The sequence below is a fragment of the Symsagittifera roscoffensis genome, chromosome 5, assembly GCF_963678635.1.
Source record: "Symsagittifera roscoffensis chromosome 5, txSymRosc1.1, whole genome shotgun sequence".
NCBI lineage: Eukaryota > Metazoa > Xenacoelomorpha > Acoela > Convolutidae > Symsagittifera > Symsagittifera roscoffensis.
In genome coordinates, this window is record NC_087066.1 from 42,009,163 (window position 1) to 42,036,207 (window position 27,045).

General features: G+C 36.7%; 1 protein-coding gene across 1 annotated transcript in view; it reads right to left on the reverse strand.

The window, feature by feature from the left end:
• LOC134846733 (protein phosphatase 3 catalytic subunit alpha-like) overlaps nt 1–27,045 on the reverse strand; it is a 142,522-nt gene that overhangs the window by 96,736 nt on the left and 18,741 nt on the right. The window contains exons 8-9 of the mRNA XM_063864120.1: nt 17,018–17,153; nt 11,891–12,116 (exon numbers count right to left, since the gene is read on the reverse strand). Of these exons, the coding sequence (XP_063720190.1) occupies nt 11,891–12,116; nt 17,018–17,153 (362 nt within the window). The remainder of the gene's footprint in view (nt 1–11,890; nt 12,117–17,017; nt 17,154–27,045) is intronic.

Genomic DNA, 27,045 nt, shown 5'->3' on the forward strand with positions numbered 1-27,045 from the left:
CCAATCTGATCTGTGAAAAGACGGTTTCGATAAGTAAATTAATCCGTTAAGTTTAAGAACCGTAATATAAAAAGTTAGTCGGAGACAATGAAACAGCGGTCATCCGAAGGTGACAGACAACTCCGAAGGTTAAATACCAGTTAGCGCCAGACAGATAGAATAACTAGATTGCAACAACTTAGAATGAAACTGAAATCAAACTGTGAACTAATTTAATCACTATAACATTCCCCTTCTTGCGAGAGAATGAAAACTTAACTTTAGATACTCAATGAAATGTAATAATGTAATAGATGAAAATTAACAACAAGTTTTAGCTAAAGTTTTGGTTTACTGGAATGAGCAAGGTTAAACTAAACAATTGAGTTTTCGCCGCTTTACGGCATGCCCTCTCCCTGGACTTCGGAACGGTTTGTTTTCGAATGTTGTTCTATACTTTTTCCTCCTCTCTATTTTTCATTTGTCTACTTTTTGGATGTTGTCGATCATGACTGCCCCCATTTTGTTCACGGCTGTACGTTTCCTTCCCGAACGTCTCGAAGTGGTCTCATCTTGTGAACTTGCCGATTCCTGACTTGAATACGAGACAAGCCGTTGCTTTCTCACTCGCTTTTTGGTTCCGGCCTGTGGAATCTCCGATAGTTCTTGCTGTCCAGCGTCGTCGCGCTCCGTCTCCGTTGGAATTTCTTCCGCCTTTTCGTTTTTCCTCCGGTTCGTCTCAATTTCCGCCTCTCGTGCACGAGTGTAGTCAATCGCCGTTTCGTAGTTGCTTGGTAAGAATGTCGTCGTCTCCATTTGTTGTCCCCCACTTCATGTTGCTTGCCTCCCTAATCCAATGCTAGCCCCCGAGTTACTCCCATGTGGATCGGTCACGTTTGTCGTCTTTGGGGCTTCTTTCTGACTCACTATCCGTGTCGCCGCCAATCGTCCTCATCCGATTCGGAAGCATCCGCGTTCTCCGTGATTCGGCGTTTCGCCTTGCCTGATGTGTCTTTGTAAGTGGCTGCGGTGCCTTTTGAGCTGGACGGTTTGTTAGCTAGCAATTTCCGTTTCAGGTCCCACGGTGTTGGCGGTGCGGTGATTTGTTCCGGCGCTCTTTTCTTCGGAGTTCTGGTCCGTTTTAGTGCCACTCCCGATTTTCTAAGCACAGCGCCGTTACTCATCTTAATAGTATGCTCACTTTGACTTATGATGCTGGTTTTCAATGGTTTATACCTATTTAGGTTTAGCTCTCCCGTCCGCTGCATTACGACCACTGGTGGCATGACAGTCGCCGGTGCATCCGTGGTCCGATTAATTCCTGGCTCGATATCCTGGTTAGTGATCCGGTCGCCGGCTAGTCGCATAGGGTGGCGCCTGTTCTTAATGTCATACTCCGTATCTGAGCGGACTAAGTTTGTGTCCATCGGTTGTGGCATCGATTCAGCGTTCGCTTCTCAATCATCTAAACAGGCAGATTTTGAGCGTAAAACGTTTTCCCAATTTAGATTTCTTAATGACGGCTTTTTGGTTTAAATTCCTGAGGACGGTGTTAGCTTCTTGCCCATGATGCGCTTCGAATGGTGTTAGATTTAGGGTGGCGTTTTTAGCGAATCTCAAAGCACCGAGGGCCCTTTCAAGCATACCCTCCAAGGGTTCCAATTTCTCCTCTCGCGCATACGTTAGTACTGAGTTCTTGAGGCTGCCGATGGTACGTTCGACACACCCTGTTGCTCGATGATCGTTAATTGGCGATGTGAGTATTTTGATTCATTCTTTGTGACAGAATGTTCGTACTTCTTTGGATATAAAGTTCGTTCCCTGGTCCACTCGGATTTGTCGCGGAACTCCGTGTGCAGTTATATATGATCTTCGGAGTTTTACGATTTTGTCTGAGCGATTTGAATTACACACCATGGCCGACGGCCATCGAGAGAAACGATCCACTGCCACAAGAACATACTTTTTAGATTCCTTTAAGTAGTTAATTGGCCCCCAAAAGTGTAACTGCACTGATTCATTTGGTTCTTTGGGTTCGTGTATTTTACCTACATCCCTTTTTGGGCACATGTTTTTCAAATTCTTACCGGTCAGTGTGCACTCTCGACAATTTCCTGCCATTGTCGCTAAACTGCGGAACATGTACGGGTACCAGATGTCTTTTGCCGCCTCGTACATATTCGACTTCCCATGGTGGTAATACTGCAGTCTGTTGTTTACTGCCGTCTGTAAGGTGTTTGGGATCACGAGTCTCTCATCCATCCAGAGGCATCAGTCCTTCAAGTGAAAGTTCTGTGTGTATTGTGCATAATATTTACTCATTGCTGTGATCTTCGTATGTAACTCCGGGTCATTGCACTTGATCATTTCGATAATTGCTTGTAATTGCGGGTCGGATGTGTAGTGGGATTCGATAAATCGGAGGTTAAACAATTCCGGAAGAGCGTTTTGTTTGTTAACAACTTTACAGTTTCTAGGGATTATCGACATAACACAATTTTCACGATTAACGGGCGGATAACTTTCACCTGGGTAAACCGATGGAATTGAAATAATGGTATTGCTTTTAGTGCTCCGGACTTCTGTGGTAACTGCCTGTATTTTCTGATCTATCTCCTCTATTTCGTCGCTACTGCTAATGCTAGGATGCTGTTTAAGTAATTTTCTAATTTTCCGTTCCATGTTTAAGTTAGATTTTGTATTGTTGAAAATTATATAAGAATAAGAATGACCGAAATCTGTTTCAATAATTGTCCCAATTAAATTCTCATTGAACTTAGTTGACCAGCCGGATATGCAGTTCGTCGCTCTGTGATTGGTCCAATTTCCAACGCATTTTCTTTCGCCCTCTAGCGACTGTTTTCTATTCGATACATTACAAATGCTTTTATTATGATTAGCCTTCGGAGACTCGAGTTTGCCTTTGGAGAAATTTCCCTTTTGAAATCCGAGGGCGGATCGAATTAGACTAATTTTCGCCACCGTAAACTTGCTATCATATGTGCTAACCGGTTTAGCGTCCGAACTCGGATGTCTCGATAAATAATCCGCGAAGCCGATTTTAGCTCCGGGTTTGTGTTCTACTTGAAAACCGAACAGTATAAGATGATCTAGCCACCGGGTTAATCTGCTAAACATAGTCTTATTTTTTTTATTGTTACCATTTAGCAATGATCCGTGACAATCCAAAACTTTCTCCCCAACACATAATTTCGGAAGTATTCCGCCCCCCACACAACTGCAAGCTTTTCCAATTCGTTCGTTGAATAATTTTTCTCAGCATCGTTTAAGTAACGCGATGCAAAAGATATCGGCCTCCATCTATCGGAATTAAGTTGTTCAAGAACAGCACCGAGCCCTTTATGGCTTGCATCACAAACGATTCTTGTGTTACGGTGTATATCGAAATGCCGTTTTCCACTATGTTAGCTACCTGTTTCTTTAGATTATCGAATGATATTTGACACTCGTTAGTCCAGATATATTCATTTTTCTTGCTTAGCAGAGGTCGGAGCCGGGTCGACGATTCCGCGAGTGCTGGGAGGTATTTGTGTAGGCTATATAATCACAAAAAAAATTCAACAAGGGACCTATCTAAATTTTAGTTACCCAACTATCAAACTTGTACCTCAAAATGCAAAGATGAACAAACGATTGTACGATTGTGAACAGTTTCGTTTGTTCTTCATACGTTTTCATCGTAACATCACGCGTTTACCCCCGCACCATGGATAGTAATCGACTATGTTCAATGTTCCAAGCCTTTAAACGTAACCGCTATGAAGTTCTGTTGATAATAATCGATTATAATCACTTTTCGAGTTCAAAAATGTTGCCATTATAATCAATTATAATAACAATGTGGGACCACAGTAACGATTATAATCCAATATTTTTTGTAAAAAATTAAATTGATTATAATCCAATATAATCTCTAATAATAACTTTTCAAAATTTTTGACCGAAAAAATGCGCCATTTTTGGCGCGCACTTTCCCCTCAAAATGAGTATATTTTGGCGCCAAGGACGCCTTTAGAAAAATTCAGTCAGCGAAAATGAATATTTCAAAATAGTACAAAGGGTGGACCCCCCACCCAAATCCGCTAGTGAACTTTTGCAAATCGAATAAAACTATAAAAATACGTTCTGAGGTACTTCGGGCCTTCATGTTTTCTAAACCTACTCCCACTTCTGTTTTTTTTGGCAATATGATAATCATTACTAAATTATAGCCCCTCCGCCATACTTAACCCAGAAAAGTTCCAAATTTTCTCGGCTTTGAAAACACAGGCAAAAATACAGACCTTCACTTACTTAAGTTGAACAAACTGTGGCAAATGGGGGGAGGGGGTTGAATTGGAGCTATTGCATTGTTCAAACTTTGAATATATACGGAAAGATTCTGGAAAAACCAAGTTCTTCTGCCACAAATAATTAAGGTTCTAATATAGTCTAAATTGATTTCTACTTTTTTGGTTCAGACTCTGAAAATTAATTATAATTGATTACTATTCATGAAACATCATTGCGGGTAGTAAAACGTATGTGCCAATGCCGAATGTTTTTCGAAAAGGATAGGAAAACATAATCACCCATTATAATCCATTAAAACCGATTATAATGGATTGAAATGATTTCTTTTTTGTTTGAGTCATAATCGATGATTAATCCATTATAATACATTATTTCAAAATTTTATAGAGACAGACCATAAAAATCCGTTAAAATCGATCAGTTTCCATAGAATCTTTTCGCGGGGTCAAAATCACTGGTAGAACAACAAGAAAAAGAGAAAAATTGAAATGTTCGTGGAAAAAAGACACATGACTTTTTCAGTCGGAAAAGTTTCAATGATGCCGGACCCTTATCTACCGTGGTCACCAATCTGATCTGTGAAAAGAAGGTTTCGATAAGTAAATTAATTCGTTAAGTTTAAGAACCGTAATATAGAAAGTTAGTCGGAGACAATGAAACAGCGGTCATCCGAAGGTGACAGACAACTCCGAAGGTTGAATACCAGTTGGCGCCAAACAGATAGAATAACTAGATTGCAACAACTTAGAATGAAACTGAAATCAAAGTGTGAACTAATTTAATTACTATGACATTCCCCTTCTTGTGAGAGAATGAAAAACTTAACTTTAGATGCTCAATGAAATGTAATAATGTAATGGATGAAAATTAACAACAAGTTTTAGCTAAAGTTTTGGTTTACTGGAATGAGCAAGGTTAAACTAAAGAAATGAGTTTTCGCCGCTTTACGGCATGCCCTCTCCCTGGAATTCGGAATGGTTTGTTTTCGAATGTTGTTCCATACTTTTTCCTCCTCTCTATTTCTCATTTGTCTACTTTTTGGATGTTGTCGATCATGACTGCCCCCATTTTGTTCACGGCTGTACGTTTCCTTCCGGAACGTCTCGAAGTGGTCTCATCTTGTGAACTTGCCGATTCCTGACTTGAATACGAGACAAGCCGTTGCTTTCTCACTCGCGTTTTGGTTCCGGCCTGTGGAATCTCCGATAGTTCTTGCTGTCCAGCGTCGTCGCGCTCCGTCTCGTTTGGAATTTCTTCCGCCTTTTCGTTTTTCCTCCGGTTCGTCTCAATTTCCGCCTCTCGTGCACGAGTGTATTCAGTCGCCATTTCGTAGTTGTTTGGTAAGATTGTCGTCGTCTCCATTTGTTGTCCCCCACTTGATGTTGCTTGCCTCCCTAATCCAATGCTCGCCCCCGAGTTACTCCCATGTGGATCGGTCACGTTTGTCGTCTTTGGTGTTTCTTTCTGACTTGCTATCCGTGTAGCCGCCAATGGCACATAGTTGTCCTCGTCCGATTCGGAAGTATCCGCGTTCTTCGTGATTCGGCGTTTCGCCTTGCCTGCTGTGTCTTTGTAAGTGGCTGCGGTGCCTTTTGAGCTGGACGGTTTATTAGCTAGCAATTTTCGTTTCAGGTCCCACGGTGTTGGCGGTGCGGTGATTTGTTCCGGCGCTCTTTTCTTCGGAGTTCTGGTCCGTTTTAGTGCCACTCCCGATTTTCTAAGCACAGCGCCGTTACTCATCTTAATAGTATGCTCACTTTGACTTATGATGCTGGTTTTCAATGGTTTATACCTATTTAGGTTTCGCTCTCCCGTCCGCTGCATTACGACCACTGGTGGCATGACAGTCGCCGGTGCATCCCTGGTCCGATAAATTCCTGGCTCGATATCCTGGTTAGTGATCCGGTCGCCGGCTAGTCGCATAGGGTGGCGCCTGTTCTTAATGTCATACTCCGTATCTGAGCGGACTAAGTTTGTGTCCATCGGTTGTGGCATCGACTGAGCGTTCGCTTCTCGTTCATCTAAACAGGCAGATTTTGAGCGTAAAACGTTTTCCCAATTTAGATTTCTTAATGACGGCTTTTTGGTTTAAATTCCTGAGGACGGTGTTAGCTTCTTGCCCATGATGCGCTTCGAATGGTGTTAGATTTAGGGTGGCGTTTTTAGCGAATCTCAAAGCACCGAGGGCCCTTTCAAGCATACCCTCCAAGGGTTCCAATTTCTCCTCTCGCGCATACGTTAGTACTGAGTTCTTGAGGCTGCCGATGGTACGTTCGACACACCCTGTTGCTAGATGATCGTTAGCTGGCGCTGTGAGTATTTCGATTCCTTCTTTGTGACAGAATGTTCGTACTTCTTTGGATATAAAGTTCGTTCCCTGGTCCACTCGGATTTTTCGCGGAACTCCGTGTGCATTTATATATGATCTTGGGAATTTTACGATTTTGTCTGAGCGATTTGAATTACACACCATGGCCGACGGCCATCGAGAGAAACGATCCACTGCCATCAGAACATACTTTTTAGCTTCCTTTAAGTAGTTAATTGGCCCCCAAAAGTCTAACTGCACTGATTCATTTGCTTCTTTGGGTTCGTGTATTTTACCTACATCCCCTTTTGGGCACATGTTTTGCAAACTCTTACCGGTCAGTGTGCACTCTCGACAATTTCCTGCCATTGTCGCTAAACTGCGGAACATGTACGGGTACCAGATGTCTTTTGCCGCCTCGTACATATTCGACTTCCCATGGTGGTAATACTGCAGTCTGTTGTTTACTGCCGTCTGTAAGGTTTTTGGGATCACGAGTCTCTCATCAATCCAGAAGCATCAGTCCTTCAAGTGAAAGTCCTGTGTGTATTGTGCATAATATTAACTCATTGCTGTGATCTTATTAACTCATTGCTGTATGTAACTCCGGGTCCCTGCACTTGATCATTTCGATAATCGCTTGTAAATGCGGGTCGGATGGGTAGTGGGATTCGATAAATCGAAGGTTAAACAATTCCGGAAGAGCGTTTTGTTTGTTAACATTTTTACAGTTTCTAGGGATTATCGATATAACACAATTTTCAGGATTAACCGGCGGATAACTTTCACCTGGGCAAACCGATGGAATTGAAATAATGGTATTGCTTTTATTGCTCCGGACTTCTGTGGTAACTGCCTGTATATTCTGATCTATCTCCTCTATTTCGTCGCTACTTCTAATGCTAGTATGTTATTCAAGTAATTTTCTGATTTTCCGTTCCATGTTTAAGGTAGATTTTGAATTGTTGAAATTTATATATGAATAAGAATGATCGAAGTCTGTTTCAATAATTGTCCCAATTAAATTCTCATTGAACTTAGTTGACCAGCCGGATATGCAATTCGTCGCTCTGTGATTGGTCCAATTTCGAACGCATTTTCTTTCGCCCTCTAGCGACTGTTTTCTATTCGATATATTACAAACGCGTTTATTATGATTAGCCTTCGGAGACTCGAGTTTGCCTTTGGAGAATTTTCCCTTTTGAAATCCGAGGGCGGATCGAGTTAGACTAATTTTCGCCACCGTAAACTTGCTATCATATGTGCTAACCGGTTTAGCGTCCGAACTCGGATGTCTCGATAAATAATCCGCGAAGCCGATTTTAGCTCCGGGTTTGTGTTCTAATTGAAAATCGAACAGTATAAGACGATCTAGCCACCGAGTTAATCTGCTAAACATAGTCTTATTTTTTTATTGTTCCTATTTGGCAATGATCCGTAACAATCAAAAACTTTCTCCCCAACACATAATTTCGGAAGTATCGGCCTCCATCCATCGGAATTAGCTTGTTCAAGAACCGCACCGAGCCCGTTATGGCTTGCGTCACAAACGATTCTTGTGTTACGGTGTATATCGAAATGCCGTATTCCACTATGTTAGCTACCTATTTCTTTAGATTATCGAATGATATTTGACACTCGTTAGTCCAGATATATTCATTTTTCTTGCTTAGCAGAGGGCGGAGCGAGGCCGACGATTACGCGAGTGCTGGGAGGTATTTGTGTAGGCTATGGATAGAGCCCATGAACGATTTTAATTGCGAGACTGTTTTAGGGGCTTTTAAGGACTCGATTGGTTCCGTTTTTCGAATCAGTGGTGTAATTCCGGTGCAGGTTAATTTATGCACCAACCATTCACATTCTTTTCGGGCAAACTGGTATTTAGTAAATTTGAGCGACATGTTTTCCCTTTCTAATTTCCGTAAAATTTTGTCGACCGCCGAGATATGCTCAGTTTCGGTGCCTTTCGTGACAACCAGGTTATCATCTATGAATGCGTGTGCCTGTAGAAATTCCGATAAAATGGCATCCATTACCCTCTGGAATTCCGCCGGCATGGTTGTGAGACAGTAAAAACCCGTTCGAAAGCGATACGTACCCGTTGATTTTCCCACCACTAACAAAAAATTGCATTGAAAACTCATTTTTCGACTAAGTGGTAGCTGGACATGAGCGTATGTAAGATCCATTGTAGAAAAATATACATCCCCGTTTTCCGTTCACGGTATCCATGAGCTCTCGATATTGGGCATTTGATATTTGTTCTTGTGGACCTGTTTATTTAACTCCCTTGACTCTAATGCTAATTTTACTGACCCATCTTTCTTCACTGTGATTACAATTGGCGAAACAAAATATTTGTCCGAACATTCTTCCAGTTTTTCGATATGCCCTTGTTGCAAAAGTTTCGAAAAATTCCGCTGGTAACGATGGTGTTAACGTTTCGAAAAATTCCGCTTGTACCTTGTAATCCTTAATTTTACCGACTCTATGAAAAAAGTTATTAAATTGCTTACTAAAATAAGTTTGCCATGGGTCTAATGAATACTCCTCGCTCGACGTTTCAGCCTCCGGTTGTTCTCCTTGAACGGACATCACCTTCTGCTCCGGTGTTCGTTGCACTATTTGTAATCCCAGATTTGGCATCAGATCCCTCCCAATGATCGACGGTCTATTTCCTCCTATCACCTTGAATCTAGCTTCGGTTGCCAATCCGTTTGTTTCAAATAAAACGTTCATCGTTCCTAGCAGCCGTATAGGATTGTTCCCGTAATCCCTTAAGTCGTCATCCTCCGGTATTAGCTCGTTTAGTTTTACGCCTGCGCTGCCCAAAGTTCGTTTCAATTCGCCAACTGTGAATATAGAGATCGGCGATCCGCTATCTATCTATCTAAACATTGGTTTGCCTACCATTAATCTTAATCGGTAGTCTAGCGCCAGCCACTTTCAACTCCGTTTCCTTCCGAGATTTTATGGCCATCACAAGGTAATCTCCTGAGCTGTCCGAATCTCATGATCGTTGCCTTTTCTCCGGCGCGTTGACCCATCCAACTGAGTTTTCGTGCTGCGAATAGACATCCTCAGCGTCGCCTATTTCGCTAACGTTCACATCCTGAATCAATCCCACCGCAGGTCTCCCTCGGTTAGTACGCTTTCCCGACAGGTTTTCTCATAGTGTCCGGTCTTCCGGTAAAAATTACACGTCGCACTTCTAGCCGGGCATCTTGCCAGATGTTCTGGAGTAAAGTTGGGTTGATCACAGTTACAGCACCTTTTAGATGCTCCCCCTCTCAGATCCGCTCGTCCCCTGAACAATCCACGGCCGCGCTGTCTGCTGTTCCGATATCCCCCTCGGATTATCCCCACCGGTTCTGTTATGTCTTAGCGTACTTGTATCCACGTTCGTATGAGAGCGCGACACGATACACCTCCTCTGGTGTTTTTGTTGATCGACATAGTTCGTTCTGTGCCCCTCTATTATTCATGTTTACAATGAAACGTCACTTAAGATTCTTGTCTCCAACGCTCCAAAAGTGCACCGTGCTGCTAAGCCACTTGAAATCGAATGGAACTGCTCCAAGGATTCTCCAGTTTGTTGTTTTCTTGCCATTAACTGGAATGTTTCATAGGTTTCATTGCGTTCTCTCTTGCACTCAGTTTCTAGAGCATCGATAACTCTAGCGTACCGTGTTGTAGAGAGATCCAAGTGTGGTTTTCTTCTGTGGAATTCATCCTGCCCTTTTTCCCCCAGTCACAGGTACAAGTTCGATATTAATGTCTGCTCAGCCACCAGACGATCTTTCCCATCTAACTCCTGCGGTAGAGCCGTAATTTGAGCTGTTGTTAGCGTGCTGGCGTAGTAAATGTTTTTCGGATTGATACTGTGTTTGGCCACCATGCCCCATTGAAATCGGTTAAACCAAAACTCCCATAGCATTGGTGGCTCGGCTAACGTAGACGGCCATAACGACGTAATCCCCAGTGGGTTTTCCCCCCACTCTGACCTGTTGGCTGCTCCATGTGAAAAGACGGTTTCGATAAGTAAATTAATCCGTTAAGTTTAAAAACCGTAATATAGAAAGTTAGTCGGAGACAATGAAATAGCGGTCATCCGAAGGCGACAGACAACTACGAAGGTTAAATACCAGTTAGCGCCAGACAGATAGATTAACTAGATTGCAACTTTGCTATCATCTTAAATCGCGGACCTCGAGCATCTAAGAGCAGGTGAAAACCTCGTCGGCATGAGTGAATATGTTGAACAAGAGTGGCATCCCGGATTGACAAAAAGTGCTTCTCGTCCCCGGTCGAGGAGCTGACTTCATGTTTTGACAGTGTCGACCAAAAGTCGGTATGCATCGACTTTCTCGACCAAAAAAATTTCTCGAGTTTGTTCTGCTAAGCAGATGGTTCGACTTTATTCGATATATAATTCCATGCTATTGAAAAAAAATTCCATAGTAATAAAATTTCACATTCTTTAGCATTGGTATGACAAACAAAGCATTTTTTGGGTGCGCAGAAACCAAGAAAGCAAAACCCATAAAAGCACTGTCAAAATTGGGCTCTTTTTCCTTTTTTCCTCACCTCACACAAGCATCAATTTTATGGTCTAACGAGTAGTTTTACATGGCTGATTATGAAGACCAAATATGTTTGCAGGGTTGGCAAAATGTAAGTTAAAAACAAAAATAACAAACTAACTGTTATTTATCGAAAAAAAACATGTTATTTTTGTTAAATTGTTAATTAAATTAACATATCAACAAGAGTTGAGTTTGTTGAACAGAAACGCTAACTTTCCGGCTTTCTCAACGCCGAGTTGAGCACGAAGCTTCCCATACGTCAGGTGAGATTTTTCGCTCTGTAGTTTGTCAAGTGAAACTGCAATTGGTTTGAAATTTTTTTTTTCATCCGTTCGAGATTCGCTACAATCGTTTCGGAACAAGCATGCAGTATAGTTGCGTTGTGTTTTTCTAAGAATTACTCATATTTCTAAGAAATAGCTAACATCACTGTTAGAAATTGTAAATAACACTGTAAGTTAAATTCAATGTTAAATAACAATGTTAAATAACATGCCAACCCTTAATTTATCAGCATGTCAATTTTCATGACAATCGGACAATGTGAACAGTAATTTTAATTATAAAAAATTGTAGGTGGGGGAGGGGGGAAGAAAAAAGGGCCAAAAGTTGTTTTCACTGAGTTCAGTTACACTTAGCTATTATCACCGCTTATATCTGCAAAGACAAACAAAACAAACGAGTACAAAAAGTAGCGACCAACCGTGATCTTCTGGTAGATGCATTGCTGGCATTGTATTTGGACCTGCCGCTGGAAGTGACTGAGGCGACATCGTCTGTAGGGTTGATGGCCTCGTTGTCCGAGTCCAGTTTCTTGGCCTCATTGAACTGCAGGTTACGTGCATTGCCCGCTCTCACCTTCTTCGCCTCCGAGCTGCTCTCTTTTCCCGTCAGGATGTCTTTCCTCAGTTGCTCATTGTCTCCTAGTCCTATCAGCAAACAGCTTCATCAAAAATATCTTTTTGATAAAATTCACTCATATTGAGAAAACTTGATCAATAAGTAAGTAAGTTTGTTATTTCGCTGGGAAATCTGAAAAATAAATTTTCTTTCGAAATTAGCAGTCGATCACGTTTTTGCAAGAACTTTACACTTTTGCTGTTCCATAAAGAAGTTTTCCTTCCTTTCAACAAAGAAAACGAAATGAAAAAATAGCTCCACGAATAAATAGCTACGCTCAACTTTTTGTAATCAAGAGATTAAAATTTTTTTAAGATTAATCATATAATAACCCAACTGCTTATTTGATTTTGTGCTCTGCAAAACATTTATTGAAAACTAGACCCAATTTTTACTTGTTCGTCGCTTTCGGGCTTTATTTTTTGTATCAGAAATTGTGTTTTTATTGTTTTACAAGTCTTCAGGCAAGTTAAAATAAGTTATGAATATGATCAGAAGATAAGTTAATTTGGTGATTAAAAATAGTTCATTTACTAAAAATTAGCATAAATGTTGTGACAAACTTTTTGAAATAGTTTAAGATGGCAGAGATTGAGAATTGTGTTCTGGGCCAAATGCTTGAGAAAGTTTAAATAAACAGCCCAAAAATTATGTTTTTAAGCTTTTCAGTTACTTCGCGGAGGAAGGAAAAAATAACTATTGTCGCTCCTCACTTGGAAGAACTTCAAACTTCACAATAAAAACAGACTTAGTATAAAAAAGAGACTTACCAAGATGGATACAGAGATGCAGAAGCTTGCTCAAAAAACGAGACGCATCGCATCAGCTTCAAGTTACAAAATTACAATTTTCTAAAAGGTACTCTAAAGGACTGAGCCTAAACGAAAGAACCATAGACGGACCATAGACAATTAGGCAAAACCGTAATTAAAATAAACATAGCCAAGTGACAATTGGAAATGATTCATGAAAACAGGGGAACAGGAAAAAATTCTGTCTTAATGTTGGAAATAAACTTCAAGTTTCATTGATATGAGCATTTTGACTTTGAAAATAATCGGGTGAATAGGGAAAACAGTAAAAATGGGTAATTGTTGCGACTTTCGAAGGCTTTTGACATTCTCCAAAATTTATAGATTTTCAAAATTTTCGTTTCCCAAAAACTATTCGATATAGATTAAGGGGCAATCGGAACATTAGGGGCTTTGGAAGAAGCGATTTTGTTGTTTCGATTATTTGAAACAGCCAACTGACAGATGGAAAAGAGTAATGAACGCAAGAAAACTGAAAAAAAACCGACTTGTTTTTTCAAAAATCTACAACTTTTGAATTTTGAAGAAAAAAAAAGATAGCCTTAAAACTCGTTGAATTTGTAGAACATTTTATGATGGACACTTTTTTGTTTAAATTAACCCAGTTTGAGAAAACTGGACCAATAGGGAACATTTCAACTTTGCTGGAAAATCTGATTGTTAGATTCCATTTTCGAAGTTTGAAGACAACGACGTTTTTCATGGCTTTTACGCTTTTTCTGTTCCATAGTGAACATTGTGTTCCTCTTACCAATAGAAATGCAATGAACTTAAAAAAAAATAACAAATCTAACCGCGAAAAATAAAAATTGAGCGTGAGCAAATTTTAAGACTTTTTCCTGAAAAAAATCAGCAAGACCTATATAAGAGTACTCACTTCGTTCAATACTCTTAAAAATGAGGAGGAAATTTCTATTTCGGGTGTTTTTTTTTCATATTGTTTTCCACGCAAAATCAAGAACCACAAACAATTACGCGAATGAGTCAAGATATATATCATAGGAAAGCCCTTTCAGTCATTATTCGAGCGACATTAAACAAATTTAGAAAAAACAGTCCCAACGATGAAAAAAACCGATTTAAAATTTTTGATTTTAGTCCAAATTTGAGCAAACAATTCGAGCGAGCGGGCTAAAAATGGCATGTTTTTCCATATTTCAAACGGCAAAAACTTAGTTTTACCCAACTAAAGTGATTTTGGGAGTTTTTAAACGCCATTCGAGAAAAAACATCAAAACTTCAAAAAAATTGTCTGCCAAAAAAGGAAAATTATTCTTGCACTTTTCATGATATTTTTTGTTTTCTTAAACATTTTTCTACAAAGTTTTTTCCAAATTGCTTACTTTACTATGACAGTCAAATTTTCCAGTTTTCGGATCTTTTTAATAAGTCATGCAGAAAAAAACTACACTAATTTAAAAAGAAATTTCTTTTGTATTTCTAGACTATGGTCGGAAAATTCTGTGCCACTTGCACAGTAAACGGCTATCATTGTTTTACTTGCTGCTGTTTGTCATTTATGTCGCTGTTGAAGTGGTGTATAACAAGGATCAGGACTAATGATATTGTATCATATTGATCTGGTTTCATTGAGTTCAGATTCAAAAGTAATTTTGGGTGTCAATGATTCTTCAGATTTGAAAGTAAATTTGGGTGTCGATGATTTTTCATTGCTAATAAATCAAGTAAAAGATCGCCACATTTGATCTTAATCATTGCTAATAAATCAAGTAATCGATTGCCACGTTTGAGCTTAATCATTAACTAGGCAATCGCAAACCACTTAACTCTGGATAAAAACAAGATTACTCGTATATCAGGGTAAGGCCCTGATTGTTCCGACTGCACCTTAATCCGTATCGAAATTTTTAGGAAAGCAAAATATTTAGAAAAACCATAAATTTTGGAGAAAAAAAATAAAAACATCAAAAGTCAAGTAACAAAAATTGAATCTTGCGCACGTAATACGACCGATTAGCTTAGCCTCAATTCAATTTGGAACGAAAAATTAGCTTAGCCTCAATTCGATATTGTAGCGCAAGATAACTCGCCGAGCATAAAAAATTCGCGTTACTCTCTCAGCATTATGGATAAACTCTCAAAGCGTGCATAATTTAGTCCAGAGCATGCCAAATAGTCTATTTTAAAACTTCCAGAACTCTACGAAACAGGTTGGAGGTAAAACAAAATTTTGAATTTGATTTAAGGGAGTCGATATTTTCAATGTGGTATAATTTTTCTAAATATTTTGTTTTGATTGCCAAAAATTGACTGAAAAAAATCCCATCAAGCATAAAAACTCCGTTTTCTTCGAAAATCGGAACAATAAAACCAATTTGGTAGTAATTGATCATGTTGGATCAGCTCGTCTTTTATCTCAAATGGAAGTAGAATTTACCAGCAATTAATGAAACAGTTCACAAATAGTTTGATTTTTTGTTTTAACGTTTTTTTTTGTTTCAGTATCGAGGATGTCAAACAACAGTTAAGTTTTGAATTTTAATTAAAAATTTTCAAAATGTTTTGAGTTTTGAATCTACGCAATAATCAGAGCGCCCGCTCTTAATTAAAGGAAAAATTATAAATTAAACCATTATTTCGAGATTTTGAGTTTATCCGGCTCGTTTCTATTTAAAATGTAAAAAGGTTAGCACCGAAAGGGTCAGCCTTTTTTTTCAATCTGCTCGACAAGCTGATTTTTTTTTGAATGATATATCCTAATTACAGCTGTATTTAATTTGCAATTGTTGTCATTAAACTTAGAACAATTACAATTAAAATTCAGCTGAACGTAGAAAAAGCAGTAGAAGGGAACTGGTATCTTAATAATATTTGCAATAGTATGTTAAAAAATCATACAATTTAGCCTCAGTACAATAAAACCATACAAAGTAGCGGATTTGGGGATGGAAGAAGTCGGAAGCCCCCTCCACCACCCTCCCCCCGATTTTGAACCCCTGTGGACCCAAAGGGTCCCCCTTGGTACTATTTTGAGATATCCCTTTCTGGCTGAACTGGCCCTAAAATTGTTCCAAAGGAGCCCTTGGCGCCAAATTATAACTGAATTTGAAAGGGGAGAGCGCGCCAAAAAAACGCAATTTTTAGCCAAAATTTTCAGAAAAAGTGCCTTAGAACGCTTTTTGTTGGCCTTTTTTTTCAAAAACTTACCTGCGGTGCAGAAAATTTGGTCAATAAAATGGACTATTTCTTCGACAATCCGCCCCTTCCCTCGAAAAAACCTAGATCCGCCCCTGCTGGAACAGTTTCAATTTGGAAACGTTGCTCAGTATTATGCTTAGCTTCCAAATTCAACAAAATTTGAAATGAAAACAGCCAATCGAAGATTGAAAAGGAGTAATGAACGCAAGTAAACATAAAAACAACAATGACTTTTTTCTAAAAAACCTCAACTTTCGAATTTCAAGGAAAAAAATAGATGCCCTTTAAGCTCTTTGAACTTTTAAAACGATTTATGAGTGGCGTTTTTTGATAACATGAACCCAAATTGAGAAAACTGGATCAAATGGTAAAGTTTTTATTCCGCTGGGAAATCTTAAAAATAAATTCCACTTTCAAAACTAGAAATCGTTCACGTTTTTTCGCGCCATTTCCACGTTCGTATTTGGTGAGTGCTCTTTACGTCACTTTTAGCAGATGAATTTCAAATGCACTCAAAAAGTGCCTTATACCTAAGTGCATCAATATTTTGAGACTTTTTCCTGAAAAAAAAACGAAAAAAATCAGCAAGACCTATTTAAGAGTCTTCACTACGTTCATCGATTACTCTTAAAAAGTTCCAAGTTCCCACTGCCATCTGAAACCTCGTTACTGAAACCCAAAAAAAAACGTTAAGACCTATCAAACTAATGCTGAACTGTTTCATCAATCGCTGTTATAATTAGCTTTCATTTGAGGTGAAGAAAGGTGTTGCTTCAAAATCCTCCAAAACTATCAAATTTATTTCGTTATTCAGAGTTCAGTGATTTGCGTCCAGTGATTAAGTCCAAATCTGGCAGTATAATTTGATTTCCCAGCAATGAAGAACCATCTGTAAATAAAATAGCTGAAATTAAAAAAAAAATCTCCTTTATCTTTATAGATTTCAACTATCAGTGTACCTTTCATGCGGACGGCTAGTTTGTTGTCGCTGGCCATCTTGTCGTAGTACTTGGCCATCTTGCCCACTGCCTTCACCTTATTGGTCAGAGTGTCGTCCATGTCTCTCGCCCCTGTACTCGCACCCGACAACTCCTCCTAGTTAAGCACAGAAAGCAAAAAAATAGTACTAAAGACGGGGGGGGGGGGGTGGTCTTCTGATATACTGGAATTAATTTCAACCAATCAAATTTGAGCGTAATAATCCAAATTTCAAAATATGAAAAATATCAGTTTTGGACCGTATTGGAACCTGATCTAAACTACATTTTATGATTGGATAAATTAGATATTTTACCAATGTAAAGTATTTAATATTAACCAATCATGATCCTGACTAACAATCCACTTATTTGTAAGTGCTGAAATTACTTGTAATTTCAGCACCAGAGAGATTTGAATTTAACTTAGAAGTTAGTTGAACTCTCCCGAGTACTTCAGCAGCCGCAATAAACCAGTATACCCTAGATCTATTGAGCCTAGCAGAGACTAGTTAAACAACCTGAGACTAGATAGTATAAGAGTAAGATTAGGATCGGTATTAGACTAAGAAGTTGCACGAATCTATCCGGCCGAAAATAAGATAGCGTGACGAGCAGACGGTGTACCCTATCCGAAATTACTCTATGAGTTATACACTTCGGTCATAATTCATCTGGTGCGACCATAAGTCTCGAACAAGACCTTAATAGCTTAGAATTAACCAATAATAGATTAGAATTTAGACAAAACATTTACAAAATGTTATACGACAATAATTTAATCGAAATGTCTCTACGACTCAATAGATCAGAGCCAATATTGCGAACGATAACAGAACTACCCGGAATTGGAAGAAGACCTCGAACCAGAGACGACATACGACAAAGTAGAAACTTACCATATAGTTATATGATAGTTCGGCAAAAGCCAGAACAAACTTTTGTATTTAGAATACTACTAGCAATGAATTTAGATTTTCATTTGCAAACATAAAATCTTGAAGTCAATCTTCAAAATCATTTCAGGCGCTAAACAAAAATATTAATATACAATAACGATTGATAAGCAGATCTCAGATCGTTTTCCTAAATTCTGCAGTAATATACAAAACATGTTTGAAAAATATTTATTGAAAAATCAAAATAAAAATTAGTAGCATGACAATAAATGGTTAGTAATTATAAATCATCCTGTTGTTCCAGCTTCATCACCTAAACATAACAGCATTCATAAGCTCACTAATATCATAAAAATACTAAATCTTTTCCTTACACAAATTTAAATCATTTTAAAACTTAAATTCACTTAATTTTAAAATCAGATCATCAAGGCTTATCCTTGGATCTTAAATCATTTTCTACTTAATTAAATTTAAAACTTGATCATCAAGGCCTATCCTTGGATCAAAAAGAACAACTTTGTTCTCCCCCACCCACTTAACTAGTGTCTAACGACCTCAAACGTCGATTCACTATCCAACCCTTTCTAAAAACCCAGGACTAATAGAAATTTTTGAACAAAACTAATCATTCAAATTAGGATAAACAGTGAAGAACTTCGGTTATTCATCCTTCACTTGATCCCCCCTCTTACCAGACCCAGGATAAATCTTAGACTTAGTAAGTTTAAAATAGTATCTAACGAACTACTCGCGTTCTAATTATACCTGAACCTTGTGGATCGATTTACTATTCTCCAACCCTGAACACAATCACTACCCTTAAGTAAGATTAAGTAAGTTAACACCTTAGCTTATACTAGCCACGAGAAAGTATAAAATCATTCTTCGGAATCGATATACTTTTCTCTCCAACCCTGAACAAATAGACCCAGGTTAAGCTAACCAAAAAATCGTAAGGACTAACAGTTTAAGCAAATAGAAATCATTTAACAACCTTTTGCATCCGTCATCCTAAACCTTATGTCATTTAAAAACCTAGGAAATAAACAAACAATCGTTTTACACAATTGTGAAATAGATAACAAAAAATACGATCTTGTAATCACACCACACACACAAACAGTTGGATATATCAGAACAAAACGACAAACACTAAAAAGAAAAATAATAACCAAACAAAGACAAATTACACGAAAAAGATTTTCCAAAAACCGCAACGCATTTTCAGAATCAGAAACCAGCAGTTTAGACGAACTTTATAAATTAAAAGAATCTATAGATAAAAATTGCCCCATTCACGATCAATTATATTTTTCCGACTCAGAAACAACTTCAAATTCATCAAAAAGAGGAAAAAGAAGAATAAAAAAGCAGTATAAACACAAACCAGTACATTTATACAATTGGAATCAACCAATTAGACACATTGATAATTACATATTAACAGTCATCAAACGAAAAAATGAGCTCAACACACACCCCAGGTGAAGAAAGTCCAGATGATGATGATATCTTCCCCTTTATAGTAGATGCAACCACTGATAGAGGACAGCATATATTTTGCAAAAATTTACTCTTAAATTTGTTTGAACCCGGAATCAGTCCATGTAAAACAGAGTTCCCAGATGTAAAAATCAAAAGACAAATTATCGATCACTATCTAAAAGATATATGTAACCTAACACAACAATACGGAATCTACTCCATAGAATTCAGCTCACCAAATCAGAATCACAATAAATATATAATTCAAACAGACGACCTTGATTTAGAATTTTCAAAAGTATTCTCAGAATATATAAAAAGCATCCAATATCATAACTCACAAAGAGCAAACTCCATATTCACCAATGAAGTTTTTGCGATAATATATAGTTATATCTCGAGATTAGAAAACGAAATCCAGATACCAAATGTCTCACCGACAGAAACATCTAAACATATAAGAGTACGACATGAAATCACACTACTCTCTAGTTTTCTAAATATAATTAAAGAAAATTTCACGAAAGATGAAGTTTCACAACATACAAAACACGACTTACAAAAAATTTTGGCATGGTTCATAATAGATTATTTCACACATAATATTGATTTAATTTCACAAGCAAGAAAAAATTTTAGACCCCAAAACTCAAACGATGATACTGCCATCACAGAACAATCAGACTATGTTTGGGACCCCGAATGGTCTCATCCCGCATTCATAAACTTCCCACAATCAATCTCAAGCCAAGCAATAAGTACGATATCTTATATAAGAGATTATGTAAGAGTAATACCATTAACCATTGATGCAACACCATTAAACTATAATACATTTTTACCCGATATGCAAAATAATAGTTTAAACTCTACAGTCATACACAATGAAAACCTCAATGGAACTAGGAATCTTACTCAACAAGATATCCAGACACCATCACACTTCATAAATGAAGAAATCGTACACACAACAACTACACAACAAAGTATTTCACCAATACGTCCAAACTTAACAAAACCAAGAAATACAAACCCTTCACACACACAGGTAACCTTACAATCAACCGTTAAACCTTCGGTTGCCCCAAAATATTCACACATGGATTACCAAACATACAGACCCATGACAATACCGCCAAAAACACGCAAAACGTTCACTAGAAACAATTTTGCAGACCATAATTATAATTACACACATCCATCAAAAACAAATTATCAACCACGAAAAAATTCTAGTAATTATACAAGATCTCGAAACTGGGATAACTCAATGGCACCACCTAATTCAGTAAATTTCCAAACAAATTTACATCCTCCACAGGATCGTAGTGAAAACTATCCATTTTTTCAACAAAATAAAAATAAAAAACAAACATCTTATCAAATGGATTACTTATCCTCAGATGATGATTTTTTACAACCAGATATATTTGCACCGTATAATCAAGAATATCGTGGACAAGGAGTACAGAAACCACATACATATCATAGAATTTTTTCTCCACAACCGATAGATACACAAAATCAACAACCAATCCAAAAACAAAACCCAATTAATACACAATCTTTTCAACCAATTCAGCAACAAAACCCAATGATTGCAAACTCGTACCAACCAACACAAATGCAAAATGAAATACCACTCCCATATTATCTTCAACAACACGAAATAACAAGAAATCAACTTTCAAATTTTTCTCAAATGCCAAATGCAGCAGAATCATTACAAATGACAATGAATCCATACCTTATGGGTGGATCATCAATAACATCAAATAAACCTTTAATGGTATTCACAGGAACAGACCCTGAATATTCTGTAGAAGACTATTTAAATGCAGTAACAGCAAATTTGATTTTAAATATAGGACCTGAACCAATTAATACGCCACTACATCAAAACTGGATACATCGACGCACAGCGTTGATACAAACAACTTTAGACGGCGCAGCCCAAAAATGGTTTTCAGTATTGCCTATAGAAATAAAATCAAATTGGAAAAGGTTTACACAAGAATTTTCAAAAATGTTTGACTCCGAAAGAAACAAACAACAACAAAGAGTTTTCGGTAATGAAATTCGCAGATTACCAAACGAAACCATCAAGCAATTAGCAGTACGAATCGAAACACTAGTTCGAAAAGCATATTCATTAAATACACACGACTATAAAAACACAAAGATGACAGAAATCTTAATGATGACCTTAACACCGCAATTAAGAAAAATAGCAATAAAAAAGAGAGCATCCCATCCTTCTTCAATTCGAGAACCCGATTTAGATTTTCAAAAACTAGTAGACAAACTAGAACAAGCAGAAATCACAATGAAACTCGAAGAAACGGAAAATCTGAAATTACAATACGTTAACAGAATTGAAACAGCTTCCACAAATATAAACAATATACAGGAATCAGATACAGACCTCGTTGAAAAAATCACTGAAATACTCAATATTTACGAAAAACACCCAAACTTTAAAGGCAAACCATCTTTCAAAAAATGGTGTAATTATTGCCGACGATACGGACATAGTATTTCTGAATGTAGACAAAAACAGCAAGACAATCAAAATAAACCTCAAAAATATAAAGAACCAAATAAATCATTCTATCAATACATGAAAAAAGATCAAAATCTACCGAACAAAACTGTGTACAGCAACAACAGTTCAGGAAAACCACTCCCGAACAATACAAATTATACAAGAAATCAATCACCATATAACTCAAGTTATAGAGGAAGATCACCAGAACGAAGAAATACACAAAATTCGTCACAAAATCACTACAATAGACAAAAAAGTAGAAATAACTACTCCAGATCAAATTCAAATACAACACGATTTGTTTCTAGATCTAATTCCCAATCAAGAAATAATTACTATCCAAACAATCAATCACGAAATTCATCATACAATAGGAATAGAAACTACTCCAATAATCGGAATAGAAGTTATTCAAACAACCGAAACCAGAATTACCCGAACAATCGATCAAGGAATAACTCATATAATAGATCGAACTATAACAGACCAAACAATAATTACCAAAACAGATCACCAAATAATTCACAAAATCGACATTCAAGTTATAATAATCGTTATAGAAATTATTCCCAATCACCACACAGGAATAATAACCATTATAATAATTCTAATAATCGCCATAGAAGTAGTACACCCAAACATCAAAGGAATATAAATCAAGTACAATCAAATCCAGAAACAACATCAGACCCTCCAGGTATTGACGACACAGTAAATGATGTGTTACAACTCAATAAAATATACTGTGAATCATCAGACTCAGAAAGCGAAACAGAAAACACTCTCTCCATCAATATGATAAAAGTCGAAAATGACTATGAACCTGTTATATATGAACAACCTTTTTCATCACACATATATGAGAATCAATCAGAACTCCTTCACAATTATTATATTGAACCCATCCATTCCACACCGACGACACAAAAAACTAATGAAATTAACACTACAAATCAACCCAATGAGAACGAAAAAACAAAATGCTTGAATACAAATCACATCTATCAAAACATACAAAAAGAACAACCCAAAGAAAAAATTTGGACAATACCATTTCTTTTAGAAAGTCCAAGAAGCAAAGAATTTCAACCACCAGATCTTGAAATTGATTTTTTAATTGATTCAGGAGCAGAATCAAATATAATAAACATTCCCACATGGAATGAAATAAAAACCTTACACCCAAAGCTAACACCTCTTGAAACCTCCAGCAAACTAGCAACAGCACAAGGATCAACATTAATAAACTACGGAAAAATTCAATTATTTCTTCTCCCCACAAGAACAATGGAGCAAAACAAAATTTTAACCAAACCATTTAAACAAATATTCCATATCACTGATATTAAACACAATATCATTGGAATACCATTTATCTCTAAATATATACCAACAATCAACATCTTGAATAGTAAAATATTAATCAAAGATAAATATACAAAAACAAAAGACACATCCCTAACATTTTTTCAAAGATTAAATAAGCAACCACCATTCTTTTCAAAATTTTACCCAATATATAACCAACAAAGAAAACACTTGAAACCACTATCAGGAAACATCTATAATTTTTCAATCAAACAAGTTCACCAATATGATAAAAAACAAAACAAACAAAAATTTTATATGTCAGATTTTGAATTCAAACCTATTCATAAGTTTTTCAAAATCACAATCTCATCAATAAAATATTTGAAAAACTCGAATTCAGATATTATTTCCTTACAAGTATACAACAATACACCTTACCAAGTAACATTACCTTTAGGACTTTTAGGCTATTGCGAAACCAACGCTACAATATCACCAATACACGAAAAAGCATATCGTGTAAATAATATACTCCAATTACTAGATATTTGCCAATCCACAATCCTTAATGAAGAATTATCTATAAATAATATAATAAGTAACGAAAACAGAAATACGGATTATTTCACAAAAACCCCATATTTCAAACCTACATTCAACATAAGTAACTACACAGAGAATCAACAGAAATTTTTAACAATGTTTAATTTCCAACATTCACAAATAACACAAGCCGAATTTGAAAAACTAGCCAAACAGCTAATTAAAAATTCATCAGTCTATGCAACATCCAAATTTGATGTTGGCAAAATCAGCTCATCACTACATCTCCCATTAAAACCAGACGCAGTTTTCAAAAAACAAAGAGCAAGTAAAGTACCAATTCACTTACACGATAAAGTGAACAGATTACTCGACATTTTAGAACAATACAACATTATATCACCAGTAAACAAAGAAGAACAACCAAAAGGCAACACATTTATCAACCCTGTTATCATTCTAGCCAAAGGAGAATCATTAAAAATTGTTCTCGATGCTAGATACCTCAACTCACTCATAGATGAATCAAAGTGTAATTGGCCCATTGAACCAATACAAGTTATTTTAACAAAAATAAACGGAAAATACTTTACCACCGCCGATATGAATAGTGCATATAATCAAATGCCATTAGATGAACAATCACGACGTTTAACACAATTTGTTATTGGAAACCAACAATACGAATTCAACCGCTTATTCTATGGAATATCCATAGGACCAGCAGCATTTTCAACTTTTATGAGCAAAATTTTTAGACCACTAATACTCAAGAAAAACGCAATCACCTATTTAGACGATGTTTTTATGCAATCACAGACAAAAGAGGAAATGTTCAATGTTTTAGAACAATATCACCAAATACTTCAGAACGAAAATCTGAAGGCCGCCCCCGATAAATCACACTTCTTTTTGACAAGAGTTAAATTCTTAGGACATAATATAGAAAGAAAAACAATCACTCCATTGAAATCACGTATAGACGCTATTCAAAAACTCCAACCACCAACAAACAAAAAGAAAATCCAAGAATTCCTTGGAATGTTAAACTTTTTAAGCAAATATGTTTATAAAATGCAATTATATCTACGACCATTCTATAATATACTTAGACAACAAAATAATTTTGAATGGAATACAGAACATCAAGCACGATTTGAAGAAATTAAAAAACTTCTAACTGAACAAATTTCAAACACAATTCCAGATTCAAATCAACCATTTTATGCAATGTGCGATGCTTCGAACTTTGGCATCGGCGCAGCATTATTACAATCACATAATAGTACAAATAAAATGAACCTCATATCAGCAAATTCTCGATTATTCACTCAAGCAGAGCTACGACTCTCAACTCTAATGAGAGAATGTACAGCCATAATATATACACTAACAGAATATGAATTTCTGATACTTGGATCAAAACATCCCACAGTTCTATGCACAGACCATAAACCAATCATCTTTCTTTTTACACAAAAGTCTAATCCAAACCACCGAGTTTATAGATTTCAACTAATTTTAATGAAATTCCCAAACTTACATATAGTTTGGACCGCAGGAAAAAATCTTGCATTACCAGACACCTTAAGTCGAAATACGCCACCTGAATTACTTACACGTAAAACCACAGTTGAAATACCCAAAAATATAAAATTCTACCTTGCAGAAAATGAAACATCACCCCGACTAGAATGCAAATATGCAGTAAAAACTGACGTTGAACAATCACAGATAAACAATCTACAACACTTCCCACTTTATTTAGATTGTCAAAATAATCACTATGAAGTTGACCTACTTGGAACATCAACTTTTAAACCAATCCCATATTCACAATGGATAAAAAATAACACCCAACAAAAAAGAATAAAACAACACCCGCCTAAAAAAGACCATTTTCCACTAATTGAAAAAGAAAATTTAACTGATAAAATAAACTTATCAGGACCACAAACAAACGATTCAAAATACACAATAAATCAAGTTTTTGACCTCCATGACCCACTTGATACAATACCCTTATCTAAATTAGAAATTGAAAACATTTTTCTCCCCCAACAAAAACAATTACAATTTCAACATTGAAACAATACCAAAATCTTGACCCAGTAATTAGACAATTAAAATCATGGCACAAATATAAAACTAAACCCGTCAAGGCAGATACAACTATTTTAGGAAATAAAACACTCCTCCGATATTTTCGAAAATTCAATAATACAACAATTAACGAAAACACAGACCTTCTAGAATACAAATTAAATGAATCTACAGTTCCCTGTCTCCCTTTAAGTATGATTCTCATAGCTTTTAATATTTCACATGCACAAAATATTAAAGGACACTCTGGATCAGAGAAAACATATTCAAATTTTATACAAAACTTTTATTTCCCAAATGCACCAATTTGGATAAAAATACTATGCAATGACTGTATAGTATGCCAACTAAATAAACCTTATCCAAATCAAAAACAAATAGCACAAAAACAAGATTTTAAAGGACAAAGTTTGTACTTTAACCATCGTATCTCATTTGATACTAAAGGACCAATTTCACCCTCATCAGAAGGAAACTCCTACATTATGGTAATTGTTGACGCATTTACACATTATGTAGCACTTAACCCAGTACCACATTGTAACGCTTATTATGCTTACACAACGCTTTATGAACACTGGATAGCAAAATTCGGACTACCAGAAATTTTAGTTACAGACAACGGTACAGAATTCATAAATAATGAAATCATCACACTATGTCATCTATATAACATCAAACACAAACCACGTACATCTCACGCACCTTGGACAAACGGCTTAGTCGAAGGTATGAACCGTTCATTACAAGAATATCTCAGATGTATCATCAATGGAAATGATACAAGATACACCGAATGGTCAGCAGATGTAAAACTATTTCCCTTAGCATATAATTCACAAATTACGACAACTCTAGGAATGTCACCATATGAAATGGTTTTTAACCAAAAGCCACGCAAACCAATAATGTTTACAGCAAACTCTCATAAAAACGCACAAGGTTATTGTCATCCAAATAAAGACTCAATTTGTTATAACCTACCATTACATACACACGATGAAGATCATTTTCATCACCCACAAATTCTTAAATTAGCCTCCGGTACACACACCGAATGGATTTTAAACAGAGATAAAAAACACAATGAAATTTACCAAAAAGTAACAAAAAAGTTG